General features: G+C 34.0%; 1 protein-coding gene, 1 non-coding gene and 1 pseudogene across 2 annotated transcripts; 1 reads left to right on the top strand and 2 right to left on the bottom strand.

The window, feature by feature from the left end:
* Nucleotides 1-2,064: 2,064 nt before the first annotated feature.
* TRNAC-GCA lies at nt 2,065-2,136 on the top strand. The gene has a single exon. It is a non-coding gene; the product is annotated as a tRNA-Cys (tRNA).
* Nucleotides 2,137-6,378: 4,242 nt separating this feature from the next.
* LOC123924155 (protein LEAD-SENSITIVE 1-like) lies at nt 6,379-11,749 on the bottom strand. The gene is made up of 2 exons (XM_045976941.1): nt 11,439-11,749; nt 6,379-7,311 (listed from the first exon to the last, which is right to left on the bottom strand). Exons 1-2 carry the CDS (start codon nt 11,530-11,532, stop codon nt 6,551-6,553), a joined length of 855 nt encoding a protein of 284 aa, XP_045832897.1. The 5' UTR covers nt 11,533-11,749; the 3' UTR covers nt 6,379-6,550.
* LOC123924156 lies at nt 9,361-11,390 on the bottom strand (annotated as a pseudogene).
* Nucleotides 11,750-14,943: the final 3,194 nt, after the last annotated feature.

The raw sequence follows: 14,943 nt of genomic DNA, 5'->3' as shown, positions 1-14,943 counted from the left end.
TTATAAAATAGCATAAAATCTAATTTATATTGCATAAGTGATGACAGTCAATTACATGATGTTTTTAGTAGCAATTTAGGGTAGTTTTATAGCAATTGAAGTCCAAAAGCAAGCAAATACCTAGAAAAGTGAAGTTACTTGGCCCAGAAGCAAGAAAAGTGGAAAAAACAGCAAAAAAGGGCAAAAACATAATAAACAGCGCGCACCATCGTACCTATGATGAGGTCCAGCGTGGCGCGATGAGAAGGCGGTTTAGATTGAAGAAAATCTGCAACAAATTTTTTCCATCGCACCACGATGACTTGTCATCGTGGCACGATGATGACGGCAAAAGAACGCAGAAAATCCTGAGAAGATCTTCCATCGTACCACGATATGATCCATCGTGGCCACAATGAGGCGAAAATACACGCTATCATGGCCACGATGGGTGCGATGGATGCGCAGAAAAGCCCAAAACTCAGCTGAAAAACTATAAATAGAGTCTTTCTCCTCCACTATTATTCATTCCAAAATATTCAGAAATATTCATACATTGAATATTCACTCTAGAGTTAGGAGAACTCTAAGGAGGAGACAGAGAGGCCAAGGAACTTCAAGGCCAATAAGGTTATTTTCTGTCTGTCTTTGTAATTTATTTTTCCTAGGTTAGGTGGAATCGAGGAACTCTCTTACGAATGCTTAGTTTTGTATAATTTGGGTATAAATTCAATTGTTTCTACTTTCAAACTCTTTTATCGTCTAGTTTTATATTTATTTTAATACTGATCACATTAGAATAAAATCTAAGGACCTAGTGGATATCGCATAGGAAACGAAGCTAGTAATCCCGGACGAAGGATGGTGTGCTATGGCCAAGATGAGACCATTAAATTCAGTATTTGAGGTCTTAGTATAGAATTAGTAATAACGATAATTTCTACCTGAGGCGGAGTTAGGACTAGTTAGAGGCACACGTGACAGCTTATGACACATGGAGCCACTGAGGTAATGATACCAATGTTTGTAACAAAAAAGTGGAACATGGGGCGATGATACTTAAACAGAGTAAGGGTAACCACTAACTAGGCTCTGAACAGTTTGTAATAGAAATAAGGAACGAGTGCTTCTGAACCTAATTTTAATAGTCTAATTCCTGATAGAGGGAAACAAGGGAATAACCACCACGCAGGAGTAAGGGATGGATCCGACCACACTTAGCCACCCTGTGTGGTCACACACACAATATTTATTTTTCTGCTCTTTAATTTCTTGTCATTTACTATTACCCGCAAAGAAACCTTTCAAACAAACAAAGCGAAGGCAACTATTTATCTTCCTAAGCGAAACTAGTAATTTTATTTTTAGCACAATCCATGTGGAGAACGATAAACTTATCACTTTATTACTTGGTAGCGATTATGTGCACTTGCAGAACCACCGTCAATAAGTTCAAAAATAAGCTAATCCAAACGGGCCCTTAATTTTTTTTTGGTACATTAATTTTTTTTTTTTTGTACATAATATTTTAATTTTATCGGAAAGAGAAAATGTGTGCAAGAAAAAAATGAATTTATTGGTGGATTAAAATTAGGGTATAATAGGAAGATACGGTGCAAAAATACTTTTTTAATTTGGTCTTTTTTTTTCTAAAGTGACAAATAAAACGGAAGGAGTATTAATTTGAGCAATGTGAGTCTGTCCGCCAATTTATTCTTTTTGTTTTTAGAGATATTGAATTTGTGTTGTTTTCAATAATGTATTTTACTAATTCAATAATGTATTTTACTGATTGAATTTATGTTGTTTCCAATTTGTATATATTTTTTCCTTTTTTTAATATATATTATGAGCACTAGAAAAAAGCACTTCGCCTATGAGAGGTGCCAACATATTAAGCATGTCTTTTAGGTTCGTTGATGTCATTATGCTCTTAGTTCAAAAAAAATTACATTTATTTATAAGTAAATTCAATAATTTAAGTAGTTTATCATTAAATATATGTGCTTAATTTAATTTATAAAAAAGGTAGTATTTATGTTTTTTAGAAAATGCAATTATTGAAATTAATAAAATTTATCAATTGGGTCCATAGCTCAGTGGTAGAGCATTTGACTGCAGATCAAGAGGTCACCGGTTCGAACCCGGTTGGGCCCTTTTTTTAATTTCAGTTTTTGCTTAAAATAAATTATAACATACATAATAGCTTATGGATAGAATTTTTAGGTTGAGAAGCTCTATCTTCTCTCTAACTTTTCCTTTCGTCCTGTTCTTCTTTAATGGCCTAGAATGATCCATTCGCATCATATTTCCCCTTTTTAATCTAAATAAGTAATTTCCACTTCAATTTAATATATTTTTTTTTTGTGACTTCATTGATTGAGTGTGACGTTATTTTGTTTCTCGTCTTGGTGCAACATTGTTTGATTTATTTTCTTGTTGCAATATTCATTTTGGCTCAGATTAACAAATTAGTATTGATGAATTCGAAAAATAACATGTGAGTGTGTCAATGTTTCGATAATGTATATTACTAGTTGAATAAATGATATAATTCTTTTATTAAAAAAAATTTATTACCAGATTTTAGTCAAAAATATACATTTAGTAATTATGAAAGAATTTAATTTGTTGTGAAGTCGAAACTTTTTCAAACCTACAATAACAACAAAAAATGGAGCAAATAACGATGATAATAAATAATAAAGAGTTCAAGTAATAATAACTTCCACGAAGAACAAATCAATGTATAAAGCAAAACCCAATTATCAATTCAAAGCACAATTGATAAGCGACTAATCCTTAGGATGGTATTGAAAAACATGTATAAGATTTTGACCCTAATCACGACCTGTCGATAGGACAAAGTTTTTTTTTTTTTTCACCACTAATTTAATCTGGTTCGAGGGTCAGTTCTGACAGAACCAAAATTATTAAGTAAAAGAGAAACTTGACCTAATCACGATCTGTCGATAGAACCAAATTATCAAACAAAGTGCAACCCTAACCGCGACCTGTCGGTAGAACCAACACTTATCTCAAGAACAAAGAAAAAATTCTCACAATAGAAAACACTCAATTATATTAAACTTCGAGTTGTTATTTGAGAAGTACATGATAGTCTTATTTATAGCTTATCCTTATATAGTACGATTTATTGTCAACTACCATAAATTCATCATAGACCTTAGAAAATTAGCACTAACCTGCTTATAAATTCTCATTAGCCACTATAATGACTTAGTTCACCACTAGGAAGCATCTAGAGAGGCTCGAAGGAAGCTAAAGATCATCTAAAATTTCCCCCAATAACAAAAACGAAAATGGCAATAAAAATAAATAAAATTGGACTTAATTGATTTCTATTTAGTCCAATATTATTATACCACAAATCAGTTCATCGATGCTTCTTATTAGAGCTGTCAAAATGGGCGGCCCGGCCAAATTCGGGCCGGCCCGGTCGGGCTTCGGGCTTCGTCGGACCGGGCTAAAAAGCCCGGATAAAAAACGGGCTACCAAAATTAGTGCCCGAGCCCGGTCCGATACGGGTAGTCGGGCTTTCGGGCCGGCCCGGTTTATTTTAATTTTTTTTTACTTCTAGTGCTCAAACTCAACCATATAAATAGCATTAATAATTCTCGCGCGTCCTATTTTTTACTCATCCGCTATATAATAATTCTCGCGCGCCGTATTTTTACTCATTCCCTATCTACGAATTTCTCGCGCGCCCTATTTTTACTCATCCACTACTTACGAGTTTCTCGCATGTCATATTTATACTCATCCGCTACCTACGACTTTCTCGCGCGCCCTATTTTTACTCATCCGCTACGTATGAGTTTCTCGCGCGCCCTAATTTTATTCATCAACTACGTACGAGTTTCTCGCGTGCCCTATTTTTACTCATCCACTACCTATGAGTTTATCGCACCCTATTTTTACGCATCCGCTACTTACGAGTTTCTCGTGCGTCATATTTTTACTCATCCGCTACCTACGAGTTTCTCGCGCGCCCTATTTTTACTCATCCGCTACGCACGAGTTTCTCGCGCGCCCTATTTTTATTCATCCACTACGTACGAGTTTCTCGCGCGTCGTATTTTTATTCATCCGCTACCTACGAGTTTCTTGGGTGCCATATTTTTACTCATCTGTTACTTAAGTAGCGGACGGTGTTTTATAATTTATATTACAAACTAATTTCAAACCATCCAAAACAAATTATTTATATTGATATTTTTTTATTTTTTTAAAAAAATTTTAATTTTTTCGGGCTTGCGGGCCGCCCGCGGCCCATTCGGGCTAGCCCATATTTTAATTGGGCTTTTGTCGGGCCGGGCTAAAAAGCCCGGAATTAATTCGGGCTAGGATTTTCAAGGCCCGAGCCCGGAAAAAAAATCGGGTTTGGCGGGCCGGCCCATTCGGGCTAGCCTATTTTGACAGCTCTACTTCTTATCATATAAATTGGGCTTCATCCAATCTATGTCTTCAAGTCGAATAATTCTCTTGACTAGTAGGAATAAGAATCGTAAGATGCCAAAATATTCTAGTACATTTTTTTATAAGTTTCTTTCCACATGCTTAGAGAACTCATGATCTCATCAACAAGAAAGAAAGAAAGAAAGAAAGAAAGAAAGAAAGAAAGAAAGAAAGAAAGAAGAAGAAAAAAAACACAAAAATTGTTTATCCAATTTGGCTCAAATTGACCCGTGTCTGAGAGAAAAAGTAACTCTTTGATCCACTATCAATGAGTGTTTACAAGATATACAAAAGAGTTACGAGAACAAATCTACGAGACTTTTACAACAAGAAATCCAATATTTCTACCATTTCCTCCCAATCTCTTAACAAGAAGAGAGTTACAACTTACAAAAGTGACCAAGAAATTGTTCCCGATTGTTCACCAAGTACAATCCGCAATTTCTCTCGCTTTCTCTCAACCCCTCACATGATAGATTTCACTCAAGGTGTTTCTCAACCCTAGAATCTCGGCCAAAAATGCATTGTCTTGTACGCACTACGTCCAAGTATGTACGCCTTGCGTATGGGGCAGTAGCAAAACCAATTTTCTGACATTTATGATTCTAAGGCACACAAAACATAACTTTATTTTTGTTCTAATAATTTAACATTATTTCACTAAAAATAATAATGCTATTAATTTTTTTTTGAACTTTCACTTGAGTTAATTCTATTTGAAACGTGTCATGCACTAAATATGTGTATATTTTTCAACTGATATTTAAACATTGATTCATCACGATATGAGACTATAGCCCCTTCAACTAAATACTAGTGGTTTCTATTAGAATGTTTCTTAGTAGAGAAAACCTAATTTTATAAACCTATAGGTGGAAGACAGGGACGGATAGGAGTGTCAACTAAGTTGGGATGTCTATCCCTATCTTGATATCTAAATGCTTTTAATTTATTAAAAAAAACTATTTTTATAAACTAATAATAAAATATTAAAATCTACAAAGAAACAGAAACTATGATCAAAATGTTTCCCATCAGATGAATTATACTACATAGACCAATCAATTTATTTCACGAAACCTATTTTTTGGTCTAATGATTTAACATTATTTCACTAAAAATAAGAATGGTATTAATTGTTTTTTGGATTTTCACTTGAGTTAATTCTATTTAAAACGTGTCGGACACTAAATATGTGTATAATTTTCAACTGATATTTAAACATTGATTCATCATGTTATGAAAATGCATCCCCTTCGACTATATACTAGTGGTTTCTATTAGAATCTTAGTAGACAAAGCCTATTTTTGTAAACTAATAATAAAATATTAAAATCTACAAAGAAACAGACACTATGATCGACCAAACAAAATTATTTGTTTATATACTTCTTTTTTTTCTTTTGGGTTACTATATTATTGGTACGAAACAATGACTAATCAGAAATAGAAATTATATGAATATACAAGATGAGTATTATGAGTGGGAAAATGAGAGTAAAATCATGTTATTTCCTTAATGAATTGTGAGTACCAAACCTCTTTATATAGGAGAGGTGAGTTCTATACACTATCAATTACATAAGCATGTAGGATAGTAACTTGCAATCTAAGAAACAGTTGAAAACAAACATCTAACTAACTTCTATTTTCTTCAATTCTTTCCCTTTATCTCTTTAAGCCTCTTGGTGTAATAATGAGTTTTTTCCTTCAACTAAATTTTTTCGGTATGCAAGAGTTAAGAATCAAATCCATAATCACTAGCTTAAAAGACTCAAAACTCTTATCACTTAGACCAATTTATTACTGATTAAAATATACTGTTTTTAATCTCAGATAATTTTTTAACTTCTGTACTGTAACATTTGAATGGACTCTGTGGTCTCATATTGGGGGGCTTTTTCCAACATACACAGTATGTACAAACATAAAACAACTTAAACTTCAGTTCAATTTGCAGGACAAAACACACGCAAGCAATAAATGTTGGAGGGAGATAATTAAACTTTACCAGTGTACATTTAACAAACAAGGCATAAATTAAACATACATATAATCTTAACATTCAACATGTAGTTTGTCCAACCAAACTCTAATCTTCTTTGTTAATGACAGCTTCCTTCTCAGGTTCATCCCTGCCAAGTGAAGCTACAAGGGTTTCCAGCTTCTCAGGTTCATCTGTGTCAAGGGAAGCTACAAGGGTTTCCAGCTTCTCAGGTTCATCTATGTCAGGTGATGATATAAGCCTTTCAACCGGAACTTTGGAAACATCACGGCGAACACCGATATCAGAAACCAATCGGCTCACACAGTAAATGCCATATCCAACAGCAGCCAAACCACTGAAACTGGTCATCATAAAACGAAGTGGTGCAGAAACCACGGCACTAGCAGCAGCCACACATGACGCAGCTTGTCCGCTCCGACCAACACTGATGCTTGTGAATATCAGCAGACCAGTTTTGCAGTAAACTGCAAAGTCTTCACAGTTATTGTTGAAAACGTTGTAACCGCCAAATCCATTTTTACGAAGAAATGAAGCGCGACGAAGGACGTCTTCATTTGGATCAGAAACTGCAAGGGTACAAGTGCCGCCACGAGGTTTGGCTAGAAAATATGTAGGTGAGACACCATACTCGAAGAGGTAGAGACTATCACCAGAGAGAAAGCAATCCAAACAAGAAGATATGACACCATCATCCTTACTCTGGTCGCCGCATTTTGGGCAGGGAGTGCCGGTAGCATTGGATGCTGATGAACTGCAAAGGAAACGGTCCAACACGGTTCCTGTTCCAATTTCTTGCCCTCCTCCCCTCGTAAAGTGGATCACCATTTCATCACCAACATATATTCCTGCAGTTTTGCACAAAAACAGTTGGAAAAACCAATATGACAAATTCAGCATCACACACATTAAAGAAACAAATATCATAGATTCTAAGTCCATCTCAAGTTGAAGTTTCAAAATGACTAACGCATTTCTCAACCTTACAATCATTTTTGTCCCCATTAATGTTCAATACAATCCTTAATATCAATAGGTTACATAATGAACAAGTAACAGTGTTAGTTTCAGCTTAATCAAATATCAAATACGACAACATTGGCTCGCAATAATATCAAAACAAAGTTTGTGTTTACTTTGTGTATGTTAATCCACGTGAAACTTGAAAATCATATTACAAAATAGTTCCATAGTTCATAATTTAATTTAAGGAACAAAAGTACAATATAAATTTACAAAGACTGAAAGATTTTCCCACAAGGCCAAAACTACTGATACCAAGGACTCGTTCATCAAAAACACATCAAGAAAATGTAACAGATTATAATAGAACTCATAACTTACATATCTAAAATGCACAAAATACAATTAGATCATAAGCATGAAATTCATCGGTGTAAGATTTTCCTTCAGATCCAAATACTTATTTTTCATAGATACTTTTATAAACCACACCCATGTGGTCCATAAGGGTTTGTTCTGACCAAGATAATATTAGTATAAGTCTACCCCTCACCTCCCCCGTCCAAAAACTTTTGTTAGGGAGAAGCTATCCTCATACCACATTCCCTTCCCCCTCAAACCCCTTACCCTCTCCATTTCTCTCTCAACTCTCAAACAAAACCTAAGGGTCTGTTTGAAGTTGTGGTATAGGGTGGAATGGAACGAAATAAGCTAGTTAGATTTTAAAAAGATGGATGTTATCTCATTTCATTCAATTGTATTCCACTATATCCCACCAATCCAAACACACCGAAAGGGGAAAAATTAAGACAGTCAACAATTTATTTCAACAGGGTTAAACTTGCAAAACCTCGAGAAATAAATGGACTAAAAGACATTCGTTCTAGATATAATGACCAAACTTATAGAAAAGTTAACAAAATCAACACCGGCACTAGGGCCTCTAGGGGAAATCAAGAGATAGCTTCTAAGGATAAAACAGACATTTTCTTCCAATTGCGTTGGTGCTATGATCACTTGTAAACAATGATCAGTGCAATCAATGACTTGCAATTCCATGTAAAAAAACTTATCTGTGAGTTTTCTAAGTATAATTTGAACTTTGAATCTCAAGCTGATACGAATTGCCTCGAAGGCTTCACAAACCTACTCATTATGAAAAACAGTTATCTGTCATTAATATGGGCAGTGAGGCTTGAGTAAATATCAACACCACTAGGTTTAACGCAATGTTTTAAAAACCTAACTAGAAATCAAACCGGAAAGACATAAAGGTCAGGATCGGCCCAATAATTTTTAATAGTAAGTGAAGTCTAAAGCAAGTTTTAATATTCGAGGCCATTTTGTTTCTAAATTCTAATGAAGTTTTTTTTGTTGGTCTGTCTAAATTGAGGGCTTCAGTAGCCTTAGCCTTGGGTCGGCCATGCTGATGGTTCAACTGTTTTAAACCAATTGAACCAACCATGATGGAACCGCTCAAATAACCAAACCGTACACAGTACCTGTTCACAGTTCAACCGATCGAACTGTCCAGTTCAGTTTTAATACATTGGTTTAATATGTCCATACAAGACACCAGCCTAGAGTTATAAGTTATAACACAGCACAATGAGATCAACCTAATAACCATCAGAAAGCAAAATCCTACTCCCCCTCTAAAATTTTGTGAGATCCAAAATTTCCAACATATAAGCATTATTGTAATCCTTATATATATGACCAATTTCGCTTAATTCAACACCAACTATGTTGCTTCAACATACTAAATTTCAAGTTGGCTACAAACTATTGTTGTTAAAACTAAACTACTAAACCAAGATATTGGGCTCAACCCCTAGGACGAATTGTTTGGAATAACCCTAGTTCGATTCGTGGTGAGAATATTTTTTGTCAGTCTTTAAGTTTTTTTTTTTTTAAGAAAATAGATACCAACATCATTCAACAAATCATAAACTTTTAACACAAAAACCAAACAAAATCCAAATTGTCATGATCATTTAACCATACAAAGTCGGTATAGAAAACATGCCTAATGTGCTCCAAATCAAAATCATCTAATCTCCACGCCAAAATATAACAGCTTAACGCTTCTTTGAGACACCAACAGTCTTTCCCCTGCGGTCGGTAGTCTTGGTATGCTGAACACGAACACAAAGGCCCCAGTAGTGCCTCAAACCACGGTGGTTTCTGATTTTCTTGAGTCTCTCCAAATCATCCCCCAACTTCATGTCAAGAGCATTAGACACAACATGAAAAAACTTCCCATCCTTGTAATTGTAATCCTTCTTCCTATTCAAAAACAATCAGGAACCTTGAATTGATGAGGGTTCGCAACCACGGTCATCAAATTATCCAACTGCAGCACTCAATTCACCAGCCCTCTTGTTCATGTCAACATCAGCCTTTTCACAGCAGATGTTAGAAAGTCGCCTTCCAATACCCTTGATAGAGGTCATTGCGAACATGACCTTCTGCTTTCCATCAACGTTAGTGTTCAACACACGCAGAATGTGCTGAAATTCTTCGTTCATCACCAAAGACATTTTAGCCTCTCCGATGAAGGTTCCCGGTGAACGGTGATGACTTTCGCCAAGGGTGTGTGTCACTGCGGCTAATTGAGGATGTGAACGATGGTCAGGCGTCAGACTTTACTTACCTAGAGGCCGAACCAAACGATTAACACCAAAAATAAAAAAATAAAAAAAACTAAACTACTAAACCCAACACACCCGCAAGCAATTTTCCAACACAACAACAAAAATGATAATTAAATTACTGGGCCACAATTCCACAAACTTGAGAAAAACAAAAACAAAAAAAAAAAAAACCCAGAATCTATTAACTTGAGAAAAACAAAAACACAAAAAAATACTGGGCCTCTAGGGGCAAATGAAGAGTATTTGGGTTTAACTTTATGCGTTAGCGTCTAAGGATAAAACAGACACTTTCTTCCAGTTTCATTGGTGCTCTGTTCACTTGTAAACAACGATAAGTGCTATCAACGAATTGCAATTCCATGTAAAACAGACTTATTATTGGTGAGTTTTTCTTAAGTATAATTTGGACTTTAAATCCCAGCCCGATACAACTTGCCTCATAGGCTTCCGAAACCTACTCATTATAAAATACAGTTATCCGTCAGTAATATGGGCAGTGAGGCTTGAGTAAATATCAACACCACAAGGTTTAGGTAATTTTTCAAAACCAAACTAGAAATCAAATCAGCAAGACATACAGGTCATGGACATGGTTCAACTGTTTTAATCCGATTGAACCAACTAACCGCTCAAATAATCAAACCATAGACAATATCAACTGTTTTAATCCGATTGAACCAACTAACCGCTCAAATAATCAAACCATAGACAATATCAATTCACAGTTCAACCGATTGAACTGTCCAGTTCAGTTTTAAAACATCGGTTTAAGATGTCCATACAAGACACCAGCCTAGAGTTACAAGTTATAACACGGTACAATGAGATCGCCCTAATAACCATCAGAAAGCCAAATCCAACTCTCCCTCTAAAATTTTGTGAGATTCAAAATTTCCAACATATAAGCATTACTGTAATCCTTATATTTACCCCTTACCCTTAAAAATATGACCAATTTCGCTTAATTCAACACCAACTATGTTGCTTCAAAATACTAAATTTCAAGTTGGCTACTAACTATTGCTATTAAAATTTAAAACTACACTACAAAACCAAAATCTTTGGATCAAGTGGTTAATTAGTTTCCCGTAGGATTTTACTTACTTTGCGGCCGAACTCTGAATTACCGGCCCTTCCCCTAGAACCAGAGAGTTACACCAATAAAAAGCTACACTACTAAACCCAACAAACTCACAATAAATTTTCCAACACAGCAACAAAAATGATGAAATTACTGGGCCACAAATTTAACAAAAATAAAAACAAAAAAAAAAACCCAGAATTTATGACGTGAAATTAAAGCAATAAACAAATACCCAGAAAGAGAAAAAAAATGATAAAAAAGAAGAACGGACCGTGATGAGCATAGATGTAAGCTTGTCTCCATGAGTAAATGTGATCACCAGGCTTGAGTTGTTCACGATCGATCTTATTGGAAAACACTCCCATTTCAGTATTTCAGTTTCTCTCTTTGGATCTCTCTTCTTTTTCCTTTTATCCCTCCAAATGAAAATGGAAGAAATGGATTCCTTTGAATTGAAGGAATGAACAGAATCTAGATAAAAATTCTGATTATATTCCCACTTTTGATTTTGGGTAGAGAAAGGTGACACTGTTAAGTTTTCTTTTGTTTTTTGTTTTTTTTTTTTTAATTAAGTGGTTGATTTTGGCTTTCACCAGTTTTAATTTGGTTGGGGTCAGTTTATTAATTACTATTGATGGATTGATTTGATAATAACTTCCTTTTTTTTCAGTCAAAAAAGAAAACTTTCCTTTTTCAGTCAACAATAAATAACACAGCATTCCTTTTTATTATTAAATACTCACTTCGTTACAAAATATAATTAATGTTGTATGAAAAAGAGAAATTATGAGTTATTCTCTCTGGTCCAATATATAAAAAGCATTTTACTTTTTTAATTCATTGTAAAATTTATGTATTTAGACTATATTATTGTCTAGGTTTACATCAATTCTACTATAAATCTAAAAAGTGAAATATTTCTTATATATATATATATATATATGACTGGAGGGAGTAGTTTGCAAAATTATCCTTCATCAATGATATAGAAAAGATGAATTAAATAATTAAAAGAAAAAAGAGGAATAAATAATTAAGAATATAATAAAAAAAATATTATTAAATGTTTTATCAGTAATATAAAATGATTTATAATTTAGTATAAATTTGTTTATGAAAGTTACTTACATTACGGATTGAGTAAAAAGAAGATAATAACTTGCCTTGAAAATTTAATGGGTAACTTGTTTTTGATGTGGTACGTTACTAGAAAATACTAATATACTATTAGAATCTATGGTTTGGATTTTTGTCTAATTTTTTTTCTTTATATCTTTTATTTTAATAAATTGGTATTCTTTATAGTATAATTATTTGTACCATGCACCCGCTTATTTTTAAGAAGGTGTGTGTTAGCAAGTTATAACTAAAAAGCAAGGTTGTCAGAACCGGACCGGTCATCGAACCGGTGAGCTTAGCGGTTCAAGGTTCAATTGGTCGGACCGAGGTTCAACCGGGTTGGACCGTTTTTAATTAAATATATATTTTAATTAATATATAAATAATTTTGTCAAAAAAAATTAATATAGTGTAAAAAAAAACATGTTGAAGATTTATTTTTTTAAAAGCTTTGGGCTTCTCTTATAAGATATAACTAGCAGCCTTGCTAAAAAAGCCCAATCCATAATAAACCCTAATTATAGTATTTATAACTCTGAAATCTTGATGAGGCATAACCAGCAGCCTCCACAAAATTCTTCTTGTCTCATTGTCTGATTTCACTCTTCTTCTCCCACCTTTTTAACTCTTCTTTTTTTACAAATTTCTATTGTTAAAGGAACAATAGATCTTGTTATTTTATCAATCTTCTCTTAGCACTCATATTCCACTCCCACAACATCATTACACAACCTATTTTCAATTTCAACAAAGTTGAAATTTTTATTTTACATATGCTGTTTTTTTTAAACGTTATTTTATATATGTTGTTGTTGGCTTCCTGTGTTGGTATTGAAAATAAATGAAGAAGCTAAAACTTTAAGTATTTATTAAAATAAGTTGCAAAAGAAAAAATCAAGAAAAGTTTTGCAGTGATTATGAGTTTAAAAAATGGCCACTAGAGGAGGAGGAGGAAGAGGAAGGGTGTCAGTTTTTGTTTCTTGTGTTTGTTCCTTTTCCTTGATTTTTTTCATTTAAATTTTTTTTTAAAAAAAATACTGAAACGTTATAAAAAAAACTAAAATGAAAAAAAAAAAAAAAAAAAAGACCGCCAAACCGCCCAGACCGACCGGTCCGGTTCACCGGTTCGGCACCGGTTCATACGTTTTTTTTCCGGTTTGTTTCCTCAGCGGTTTTAAGTGTTAACCGGACCAGATTTAGGTCCGGTTCCCGGTTCGACCGGCCGGTCCGGTCCGGTTTTGACAACCTTGCTAAAAAGTAGTTAAATACATCATAAAGTGCATATTATAAATGCACACCTTTTAAAAAATAAGTGGGTGTATGTTAGCAACTCCTATAGGCATTTGCTATAATACACCTACTTAATTTTTAGAATGTGTGTGTTAGCAAATGATAACTAAAAAGTAGTTAAATACACCCTAAGATGTGTGTTGCTAATGCACACCTTCATAAAAAAACAGTGGGTGTGCATTAGCAAATCTCATATAGCCTTATATTTAGCATATCTAAGTCAATAGGTAGCGACATATAACATTTTTTAGTAAGGACATGTTTGAATTTGACTTGTTTTTAAAATTATGAAAATAGCTTATGCAAATAAATAAATTTTTATGTTAATGCATAAGTTTTCACTAATAAAAATTGTATCTTTATAAGTCGTTTTATCATAAACTACTTTGAAAAACTTATAATAATACATAAAAATTCATTTATTTGTATAAGTTATTTCGCATAAGCTCAAAATTAAATCAATTTAAACTGGCTCTAAGAAGAAAAAATTGACTAAGCTTATTGATGAAGAGGAAGTAAAATAATAGAATTATGTTCCCTGATATTTTATTACATAGTAATGAGTATTTATACAATGATATTGAGTTAGGCCTAATTATTTTCTAACAAACTATAGAAGATACTAATAATTTATACAATTGATATAGTGAATATTTTATATTTTAATATTCCCCCGTAGTCGAAACGGGAGGTTGACGAATGTTGAGACTATCTCTGAAATCATCAAATAATTGCAACGGAAGTCCCTTGATGAAAATATCAGTTATTTGATAGCGAGACGGGACATGTAGAACACGTACTTGACCTTTAGCAACATTTCCACGCACAAAATGAATATCCATTTCAATGTGTTTTGTGCGTTGATGTTGGATAAGATTATCTGACAAGTAAACAGCATTAACGTTGTCACAGTAGACAAGAGTGGCTTTCATGATCGGACACTGGAGTTCTAACAGTAAGTTTCGAAGTCAACAAGATTCAATAACAACATTAGCAACACCACGATATTCTACTTCAGCACTAGAGCGAGATAATGTTGACTGTCGTTTTGCAGACCAAGAGATCAAATTATCCCCAAAGTAGACACAATAACCGAATGTAGACCTTCTAGTATCTGGGCATCCTCCCTAATCAACATCGGTATATGAGGTAAGGGTATCAACTAGGGATGGAGAAAGATGTAGACCATGGTCAATGGTACCCTTAATGTACCTAATAATTCGCTCCAAGCAGTCATATGTTGTGTGCGGGGATCATGCATAAAGAGACACACTTGTTGGACGACATAGGCGATATCAAGTCGTGTGAAAGTTAAATATTTCGATGCACCTACAAGACTCCGATATTCAGATGGATTATGATATGGA

Source organism: Trifolium pratense, linkage group LG4 (assembly GCF_020283565.1).
Source record: "Trifolium pratense cultivar HEN17-A07 linkage group LG4, ARS_RC_1.1, whole genome shotgun sequence".
NCBI classification, from domain to species: Eukaryota; Viridiplantae; Streptophyta; class Magnoliopsida; order Fabales; family Fabaceae; genus Trifolium; species Trifolium pratense.
This window is presented reverse-complemented; position numbering and strand designations above follow the sequence as displayed.